General features: G+C 42.6%; 1 protein-coding gene across 5 annotated transcripts in view; it reads left to right on the top strand.

Moving 5' to 3' along the window:
- The first annotated feature begins 388 nt into the window (after positions 1-388).
- Positions 389-10,851, top strand: part of mon2 (MON2 homolog, regulator of endosome-to-Golgi trafficking) — a 32,130-nt gene continuing 21,667 nt past the window's right edge. For 4 of the 5 annotated variants that reach the window (XM_031860679.1, XM_031860662.1, XM_031860670.1 and 1 more), the window contains exons 1-3: positions 389-1,648; positions 6,660-6,723; positions 8,469-8,596. In XM_031860679.1, the coding sequence (XP_031716539.1) occupies positions 1,541-1,648; positions 6,660-6,723; positions 8,469-8,596 (300 nt within the window). In that variant the 5' untranslated portion in view covers positions 389-1,540. The remainder of the gene's footprint in view (positions 1,649-6,659; positions 6,724-8,468; positions 8,597-10,851) is intronic. The other variant, XM_031860653.1, reaches the window with a different exon arrangement.

Below are 10,851 nucleotides of genomic sequence, written 5' to 3'. Positions count from 1 at the left end.
TTCCGAACTAGTACCGCTCGCCTGCATCAGCTGACGCTTGCCGCTGAAGTGCCACAGAGAGCCAGTGCCACAAGAAGGATCTCGGCCCTGCACTGGAAAGGTGTAGTTGGACAGGTCTGCTCACTTCATTCTGATACACCCGACTGACATTTACCGTTCTTGGTTTGTTTGCAGTAACGCAAACTCGACTCTGATGATGAGATGCAGAATAGAGACACTGCCAAACAAATGCATTATATGAACAAACATAACGTTCCCATTTACCACTAATATTGCGCACTATCCATACTGCTTGTCACGTGGAGGCGGGCCCGCTAGCGGGGCGGTATCAAACAAGAGGGTAAAACACATCGCATTCATGACTGAGCTTAAAAGCTAAAATGATCACCCTACCAGATGATTGCACATGTCAGTCACCCGGGATCAGAGAGGAAAAGCCTTAAAAAGCAGCATACAGAGGGCTCCTCGGTGCAGATAACATAAGCCGACTATTTGAAAACACGGAAGTAGGAAGTGCTAAGGCCCGCCCATTTACGTCCAGCACTACGGTAGACTGGATGTCAACAACACGTCTGTGACAATAATCAACACAGGACCAAATACGCAAGTTAACAAATACAACGAAGGTGAATTAGTGAAGCTACTTAGCAAGCGGTTGCTTATCTGTTCACTGGTTCTCACATAACTAAATTGTCTCGCGTTTGGGAAGTTTAACCTCAATGATAAATCATATTCCACAAACCAGTATTATGTTTTGGATGAAAAATTGTAATCTGCACGCAAACACAGTAACTACAGCAGCTGACAGATTGATGTAGTGGAGGAAAACACAATATTCCCTCTGAAATGTAAGAGTAAAGAAGCAGAACATTTAAATGCTCTAGTAGCAGGCCTACCAACACATAAAAATTATGCTTATTTACAGGAGGTACTTGTTGCATCGCTGTATAATTTATACAGTAAAATCATTTTAAAAAGCAGCTGTGTCTAAAAAGCATTGCTGTCACGTCTTTCCTGGCCTTTAGGTGGTGCATGTCGACATGCAACTCGCAGAAGTGCCCAGACGCGACTTGTCTGTCTCTGCTCTTTCCAGCAGGGGTCGCTGTGGTCATTATTCTGAATCTGTCACTGTTTACGGAAGTCCAAGTGACGTGTCACTGTCCACTGAAGCATTGTGGGAAGGAAAGTGGAGCTGGCGGCCGCTGATGGCAGACTGCTCAATTTGACAAAATATATTCGATAAATGAGCAACCTTCAGAACCAGGAAACAAGGGGGAGCGATGCTACTTCACGGAGCTAACGCCAACCGGGTGTGAAGAAGAAGAACATATGCCGGTGTCATCGCTGCTCTCCTGCGCACAAAGCAGAGAACAAGTGGGATACTGTGTCAATGGACCGCGGCGTTTTTTATTTTCTTTTCCAAGACAGCCGAATAAAGTGAGCAACGGGATTATAATCCCCGCTGTGGATGGGTGGGGGCGACTGCGCGTCCGCATTCCTTAAAATTTCGTGAGATTTCTGTCCGAAGACGCCGTCAAAGATGTCGATCAGCAGCCCCGAAGCGGTGAAGAAATTGCTGGAGAACATGCAGACGGACCTGCGGTCTCTGTCCATGGAGTGCAAGAAGAAATTCCCCCCAGTCAAAGAGGTTAGTCGGGGATAGCTAGCCTAACTGGGCCGTTTACCATGGTGTTCAGCAGCTTCTCTCATGTTATATATTATATATATATTATATTATACTGTAGATTTCTATACGTTTGGTTTGGTTGAGCCCGTTCCCCCATCATGCACCGGGGCCCTACTCTGTGGACACTTGAGTTGTCCTCTTAATTAAAAGTTGTGTCAGCTGCTGGGCCTCCCTGCCAACCAGGCGTCCAATTAAAGCAATATACAGGTGTTTGAAAAATGCTACACCTTTTGGTTAATGTGGTTAAAATTAGGTATTCATAGAGGGAATATTGTTTAATGTCTGCCTTTTGGAAGTTATAGTTCAGCCTATAGTTTTATGCCCCACTTATTACAAGAGCGTGGTGCTTTACAGTCTATTGTTAGAATATATCCCACATATATGATCTAGAAATGGGCATCTCAGAATGTCCACTAACTGATTTGTGAGAACCAGGCTTTTATTTTGATAGCAGGGCAGCGGTGCATTGACAATCATCGGCTGTGCTATTTTTAGAGGTATGTTTTTGTTTTTTAAAAACGTGTCACAGACACGACCTCAATAGGTTTGTCTAGGAGCTCACATTGCAACAAGCTTTGCCAGTATCGACACAGCCAAGAGCGATTTCATACAAGTGGTTTTTATCTTCTATTTCTGGGAATGAATTACTGGTTGCGGGTGTTGAGAGGCTTCGTTGTGTAGCCGTCTTGGATGGCTTAGTTTCAGAGCAGAATAGTACAACGAGGTGCAGTGTCGGCGCCGTTGACAGTGTATTTGCATTGTTGGATTCATATTGAAAGGGCAGCCCAGTCCACCCAGCTTTTATGACTTCATTTTGCCACACACAACACAATCCTCTTTATTATGCGATCTGCGTTCAGCACTCCACAGGGTCAGAGTTCATTCATATCAGGAATGTCTTTGCGTTTATTTTCTTTTGAACCTTAATTCCTTGGCTTAAAGATAAACACTGAATCATGAGGCTTGCGGCATACAGCGGTGGATGAACACAACCTCCATTCACTCTCTGTTATGGTTTGGCCGAGCTCTATTTACTAACTGTTTGGACAGATAGATGCTTTTTTATGCACTGAAATGCCCACAGAGAGCACCTAGTGTTTGCCTATGTTATGCGATTCAGCTGACACCATCTCGGTCAGATCCTCTTTACCTTAATTCCCAGTGATTCCCAGGTATAGCAAGCTCACTGTTTGCTTGCATTTGGTCACACGGGTCCTGAGATGAAGCGCTGCACTGTAGGCTGTGTGTTGCCTTTTTTTGAGGCCATGGAAATATTTGCCATCCAGCTCGGCGTGGGGCAATACATATCCTACGCTGACATCGTTTGTTTTTCCCCTCAGTGCTCACCTTGGTTAAAGACAACATCACAATGACAATGAGAAACAGCTCAGCAAGTGCTTCCACTTCCTGTATGTGCTTCTGTCACTGCGTACAGCGTAGCCTCCACCTGGTCTCACGTCTCAGGCTGCTGGCTGACCCTTGCCTAGGGGCCTCATGAAACATCTCCTTCGGTATTGATTTATCACCACCCGTGTTTCCCTATCAACATCGTCCCCTCAGGGATCACAGCAGAGCAGGGAGCCTCTTTGACGTTCCCCGCAACCTGAGCTCACTCTCGCTCCGGTTGATGGAGTTGTGATTGAAATCACTTTTCTTTTTTTTCTCTTTTTTTTTTTTCTCCTTCCTTCAATTTGAGCCGTCATGGTTCTATTGGATGCGGTGTTATTGTGCGACAAACAAGTCGAGTACCGGTGGCATGTGTTGTGAATTCAAATCATTTTGAGGGCCTTTTTTTCATAGCTTACAAATGTAATCCTCGTTCTGTCCATTCTTAGAATGCGATTTATTTTCAAGATTCGTGAGTTTATTTAACAAGAGCTCAACATTTTTCAGCACGTACCATTTTTAAAGGAATTAGCCGCGTAGACACGAGTTACTGTGTTTTGTGCGTATATGTTCAGAACTCAATACCACAGCATTGTATCCTTATTGCATAAGAACGAAGAAGCCCCGTCCTCATTTCCCAGCCCATCTACATTCCAGTTCCCCCCCCCCCCATTTCCCAATCCATCTCCCACAGAGACACTGCTCCACAGCCGGTGGTTTCTCTGGGTTAAGAGGAGCCAAGCCATCCTCGCAGAATCTCTTTTTCATTGAGTAGCAGGCGGTAAACCACCAAGGCTTTGCTGTTTGTTGTGTTCTGATTGCTTTTGCCTAAAGGTGAAAAACCAAACAAACAAAAACATCAAGCAGCAGCAGCAGCTCTCTGTGGATGAGTCGGGTGCTGTCAACTGCATGTGGCTCACAGTGAGATGTGCCTGCTTGTCTTGGGTGGGAACCTGCAGAATTAATGAAAGCGTTTTTTGTTTGTGTCACTTGGCGCTGCTCGTTTGCTCGACAGGTCATGCAGGATGCACAGAGACGGAGCAACAGGGAGAGGGGGTTTGGAGAACTGACACTGTTGCACTGAAACTCTTGATGGTTCCAGTCAGTTCCCAAAAAAAACTGCTGAGTTTACAGACTCCCAGCATGTTTCTAAGGAAGTCAATCTGTGATGAGCTTCCCTAATGTTGCTTTGCACTCAGACGTCGGTCAGTTCCGCTTTGAGGATCTCCACACAAAAAAAAAAAAAACACGGCTCCGGAGAAGAGCTGGATGCACCAGAAACCAGTAATACTGTACAAAAAAATACTATGTCAGGTCTTTTACAGACACAGTATTAGTGCTTGGTTGTTTGAATTCATTGGATTCTGTAATATCAACATGGAAGACACATAAAGGATTAATATACAACGACATTATACTGACGACATGCCAGTGGCTGAAAGTAGTTGATTTTGGGGCTATTAAATGCTAACAAATGTTACTATCCAACACAGTAGTACTGTTGACACCTAGACTAACTAAGCATAAAGACAACAACTCCATGGACTGGTTTTTAGAAAGACAGAAGAATCCATGAAATGACACATTAACTGGTTTTGTGGTGGTGTTTCCCTCCACACGCTGGGGACTTGATAGTGCTGACAGTCGTCAGAGATGCAAGGTCTAGACGTGACAACAGAAAGCTCAAACAGCACTTTGTATGAGAAGAGAGGTGGAACATGTGTTTACATGCAAAGAGAGAGACTTGAGTAGTGTGATGGAGAGTATGCGGCTGAACAAAGGGAACTCACACAGTCTGCTTCTAATTAGAGGCATTTATTGGATTATTTGTCCTGTTTGACTGAGTGGATAAAAAACCGACTATTTGAGGAGTTGTGCAGCGGACAGATAGGATTATTCAAGATCATTTCTTTCAAATGCACTTTTGTGTCTCATCATCATCAGCCTCCCTGACAGCCACCATTATCATTTAATAACATCCTCTGGCCAAATATCTGGAGTCAAACCTGCAGTCGTCCCTCAATTTCATCAACCCCCGTCATCAACATCCCATTATTGTGCTCTCGCCTCTTGATTGGGGACTTGAAATGCTATTTATAACTTTGCTCGTGCCTCTCACTGCCCTTGGGCCACAGGCTGCAGAAGTTCTTGTTGGGTCATTTCAGTCGACTAGATTGATGGCTGTAGTGTGTTCTGGCCTCTGCATGGTTCTGCAGGGATGACGTACTGTTGTAGGCATCACACTGTTTCCTGCGACTAAACACCAATGGGATCTTTCCATAGAATTGTGTTAAGTTGCTGATACTTACTTGTTGTGTTCGGCAAGATAATCTTAACAAATGAACAAAACGTTTTGTGATTTGAGTGAGTCAAGGGACCCAGAAGTGCAAAAATGCTAAACACAAATTTCCGTGTTTTGTTGTGACTCACTCCTCCAGCGCTCCGTATCTAAAGTAACCACAGCGAGGTTGTAATTATCTGTGTTCTCCTCACTGCCCTGCAAAGACGTCCGGCTCTGCTGGAGAGACAAAGGACCAGAGGGAGACCGGCATTTTTTTGGGAGATTAACTTTGTAAGGAGGTGTACGGTAATAGGCAAGCTCCATTTGTTTTAACAGCCCGACCCACCGACTAGCGGTCGCTTTCCACAGTGGCTCAAATGACATGTTGGAGTGATAGTGAGATGTTGTTTCAGCCACTCTGATGTAAAGAGCAGTTGCATTATTTCCCCCCCCATCAATGGTGTCATATCCAAAGTAAGACCTGCTCAGGATGTAGTCAGATCCTGCATTAAGGTAATGTAGGCTTCCCCTGTAAATTTATTAAATGAAACATTTTCTTTCTTTTTTTTTTTTGAGAAAGGAAGTCAGACCAAGAGTGATGAAACGATAGCTAACGGGATGACAGGACAGACTGCCTTTGTTCACCATGTGAGCCTTTCTTGATGTGCGGTGGGCTTTGCAGAAGCTCGTTACCTCAGCGCCAGGTTGCCGAATGAAAAAGAATTGCTCACTTAAGAGACCGATAAGGACATAAATAATGCAGTTATGGTCCGTTACACTGCAGGCTTGCAGTACAGCCGTTGTCTCAAGGTTCAACTTTATCTTTTAGACATTTGAGATAAACGTCACAATAGGAGACGACGATTTGAGTAAAATGGAGAAGCGGTGGAAAGTGTGAGAGAGGGAGAATGCGGTGGGAGAGAAGGAGCAGCGATATGAGAGAAGACCTTGAAAGGCATTAACAGCATCTCTGTTTCTGTCACACAGACTGACTCACATTTAGTCTGTCTCCATGTCACCCCCCCCCCCCCCTTCTCTCTCGACATTCCTCCTGTCTTTTCTGTTGCACTTGGGAAATCACATTCTGCTCGCACATCCCTCTCAAGTTGAAGCCCGTTGTTAACAGCCTTACCAGCCCTCCCTCTGCCTTCCTGTTTCTCCTTGCGGCGTCATTACAAGGAGTTGTGTCTACCACAGGTGTAGCACAGTGGTGTTGTGCACCATCAGCACCTTCCGATGCATGTAACATCGAACATTGACCCTAAATGTCTCATCTCTCTCTTTACCCCCCCCCCCCCCCCAAAGGCCGCAGAGTCGGGCATTGTGAAGATTAAGACCATTGCTGCCAGGAACACGGACATACTGGCAGGTGAGTGAGAAACTGAGAAGGCTGGTGGTTAAAGGATGTCATCCACTGTATTTTGATTTTATGTAGTTTTTTTTGTTTTGTTTATGCAGTCAGTCTGTGGCAAGTCATTACCTTCCATTCCTCTAAAAACCCAGTGCACTATAAGATCAAGGAGTCCTGCATATTACTATCAGTGCTCATCCCCCTGCTCTGTTTGTAAATGGATTCCATTCAGCCGACTAGACATCTGCTCTGAATTCACTACAAAGTAGAGGCCGGCCGCCCACAGGACAAATTGTTGTTATCGGTGGAACTGGGGGCCGATAATGGCCGATGGCCGCGCAGTCACGTCGGGGGGGGGGGGGGGGACGGGACATGGAGGCTCCACACACTTGAGGGCCACCTTTGCTGAGAATATCTGCGCGCTTGTGATTAACTCCTGATGGTAATCTAACCTACTGTTGGAGGGTGGCAGAGTGCTGGCACGACAGACTTTAAATTAATTTTACACATTTATTATTTAGATTGTTTGAGAGATTTTTTTTTTTTTTCCGAAACCAATTCTCCACCTCCACCAAAACTTTCAACACATTATTCTAAATTATTATTATAATATATAATTATTATTATATTATATATTATATATTAATTAATATTATCATTATTATAAAATATGGGCTAAAACTTCCCGGGAACAGCTGATTTTACAGCAAGCTGACGAGTCATATCTGACTCGAATTCACAACGCAACACTACGAGCAGTGTCGTCCGATTAATCGTCTATCTGTATCGTGATTATATCGGCCTTTGAAAGCCGTCGGTGGACCTCTACTACAAAGCTCTTTCAAACGTGGCCGGCCTCTTGAATGGGGAATTGTTTCCGTGCTCCCTCAATAAACAAAGTCCAGCTTTTAGTATTATTTGCAGAGTTGACACATTGTCGACATTTCCCGAGTTCTGCCGTCGACCGTCTGACTCCCTCTGCACAGCGACGCACTGCAGAACAGCTCGTTTATCTTTGTTTTCAGAATGGATTTGTCAGAGCGGCGTAATGAGGCGGAACACAAAGATTGAGCAGTGAAACCTGTTGTGCAGGTTAGAAATGATGCTGGAAACCAGATGTGATGAAGGTGAAAATGATGACAGGTGGATGGATGAGACGCACTGCTTCACTGTTGAGCTGTGATTAGACGGCAAGAATGGAGCAAGGACACATTTTTTAATTTATAACCATTTATCATAAAGACAAAGTTCAAATTCATCCTCCAACTTTTGATAGTTAAAATAAATTGGATTAACTTTTTTTTACATTATATTTAAGTCTGTTTTTGTTATTTTAAGCTGTAGTTTGGAGCATTACATCTCTGCCTTTGTACGGTATTCTTCTGCCGTACCGGTATTTGTTACTGATATTGATTTAAACACATGAAAGGCTTCAGATTATATTGATAAACTATATTTTTGATGCATTAAACAACATAATGTGATTTGTTTCTGATAGTAATTTCAAGGCATGTAAATCAGTTATGTAATTTTAATGTTGGCATATTTGTACGTTTCCTCCCTAAACGTGACACGTGTGTGTATGTATGTATGTATGTATGTATGTATATATATATATATGTATGTATGTATGTATATATATATGTATGTATGTATGTATGTGTATATATATATATATATATATATATATATATATATATTTATTTATTTATTTATTTATTTATTAAAAAAGCACTTTCAGTGACATTGATCTTTCTCTGCAGCTCTGAAGGAGAACAGCTTAGAGGTGGTGCAGCCGTTTCTGATGGGCTGTGGCACCAAAGAGCCAAAGATCACCCAGCTGTGTCTGGCAGCCATCCAGAGACTCATGTCCCATGAGGTGGTATCTGAGGTGAGCACCTTGAGCTAGCTTCATATCTCCTGTGAACACGTACACTAAGGCTTATGTTCAGGGTTGAGAAACGTCCTGACAAACGATACGATATTATAAGCCTAAGCAAACGGTTATACGATCAAATGCATTGTACTAATTCATAAAATGCAGAAATGTAATTGGAAATATTTGGCATTTTTAGATCCTTTTTACTCTAAAGGAATATTAGGCCAGTACAATATCAGAAGAATATAAAATATAGCTTGTTTGACGTAGTTTTAGTCACGGATGAACAATGTAGTGTCAGCCAGAGGATTAACACCCAGCCTCAAACATTAAAAACATCCAGCTGAAATCAAGTTGAGCCAGATTTTCTTCCAAATCTCTCAGGCTTCACTTCCTCCATCTTCCCCTTTTTAGTCTGGTGGTTTTAAAAAAATGACCTCAATAAGAGGACAACCGCCCCCCCCCCCCCCCCCCTGCTCTCATCTAGATCCATTCTGTCACTCTAGAATGACACGAGGTGAAGAGAGAATCAATACACATGTCCTTGTGGAGAGAAGTTTCCCTCTGTAGTCATTAAGAAAACAAGAGAGAACAGGACTTATCAGACAGATCACTCCTCACAGCTGCTTGTTTTTCCTACCAATAGGATATATATATATTTATTTATTAGTATTTGATTTGATATGATCTACATGCGCGACGACAGTTTGAAACTGTGCTGAATGATTACATGGAATAAGGTTTCCCTTTCAGGAAATGGGCGTCTGGAATCATTTCTTAATTACAAATGTATTTTAACAAGCTTATGTGATGAGTGAACCGGTTTTGAACCTTTTAAAATAACCCAGCTGGAGTCCGACCTGAGATTAGAGCCGGGACCCCGTAGCTGCAGCACAACTGTCTCGTTAATGCACCGTAAAAGACAGTTATTAAAAGCTTATGGAGCCGCCCCATGCTTCCTACATTTTGATATCGGACGTTTATTTAATTAGGCTCACGTTGGTTTCAAAGCTTCTTCCTGTGGAAGGAGAGTCTAAGTGCTCTACCCTCCCAGAATAAGATAAATGTGACATGATGGGGGATTCAGTGTCATTTTGACAAACTCCATAACCACTTTAATTTACTTACTTCATTCCATATTATTCACATTTGTGTTACACCTGATTATCATTACTTTACATTGCTTGCTTTGTCTCAACAACAGTCCAAAACCTTACAATATACTGTTGAATGTAAAAAAAGCATAAAATCCCTCCATTTGAGAAGGCGGGACCAGCTGTTGTTTATCATTTTTCGCTTTATAAATAACCATGATTGTCGAAACTGCTTGTTTTTCACCTGAAATAAACACATTATTACTGTGGTCTCCGTGAGTGGGTGCTGGTTGAGTTTCTTGTTCAAGCGCAGCTCAACAGGAATGTGTGACGTGAGGCAGATTTTCTCAGCTCGATAAAGACACACACACTTTACATATTCTACAACACACACACACACTATCGGGACCGCCGGCCATTGTAGCGCCTCTCTTTTCTTCTGCCAGCAGCAGCTCTGAACTGCAGGGTTTGTTTTCCCTGAGGAAGGAGAGGGGTCCGTTCAAACGTCTTGAAGGAAAATGTTTTACAAGCAAAGAGCACACACTGAATTTTCCTTCTGATGACACACACATGCAGATATCTGCTGGTGTCCTCAGGAGCAAGACCGTCAACATTACCAAACCTGAGCATTAATGTCTACAATGAAGACACTGCTAATGATGATTGAATGCTCCTGAACCACATCTACTTAGAAAAATGTGCCGCCAAGCAAGTTGTTGTTGGATGATTCTGTGACTCAATAACAGACCACGTAGAGGCTAATCCAAAACTAATTGCATATAAACATTAAGTATCCTGAATGAACTAGTGGATTTAGAGCTGACACAAATTGTATGAGACAGAATTAATAAGACCGCAAATTGATAATCGGTCATATTGAGTCATTAATTAAGCTAAAATACCAAACATCCGCTGGTTGCAGCTTCTCAAATGTGAATATTTGTTGATTTTCTTTGTTTGATATCTACTGTATGTCTTATCTTTTTGTTTTGGACTTTTGCTCAGACAAAAGTAATTTTGTAACATTTCAAAGACTAAATGATTCATTTCTAAAAAGCAGAAACTCATAATGAAATGGAAATGAAATGTCTTGATTTAGATTTATTTATTTATTTTTTTTTTTTTAAGTAATGAGTCTTCCTGTGACTCTCGCTGCATGAAGAGAAAGCTGTA

Source organism: Anarrhichthys ocellatus, unplaced genomic scaffold (genome assembly GCF_004355925.1).
Source record: "Anarrhichthys ocellatus isolate YVR2014 unplaced genomic scaffold, GSC_Weel_1.0 scaffold2, whole genome shotgun sequence".
NCBI lineage: Eukaryota > Metazoa > Chordata > Actinopteri > Perciformes > Anarhichadidae > Anarrhichthys > Anarrhichthys ocellatus.
This window is presented reverse-complemented; position numbering and strand designations above follow the sequence as displayed.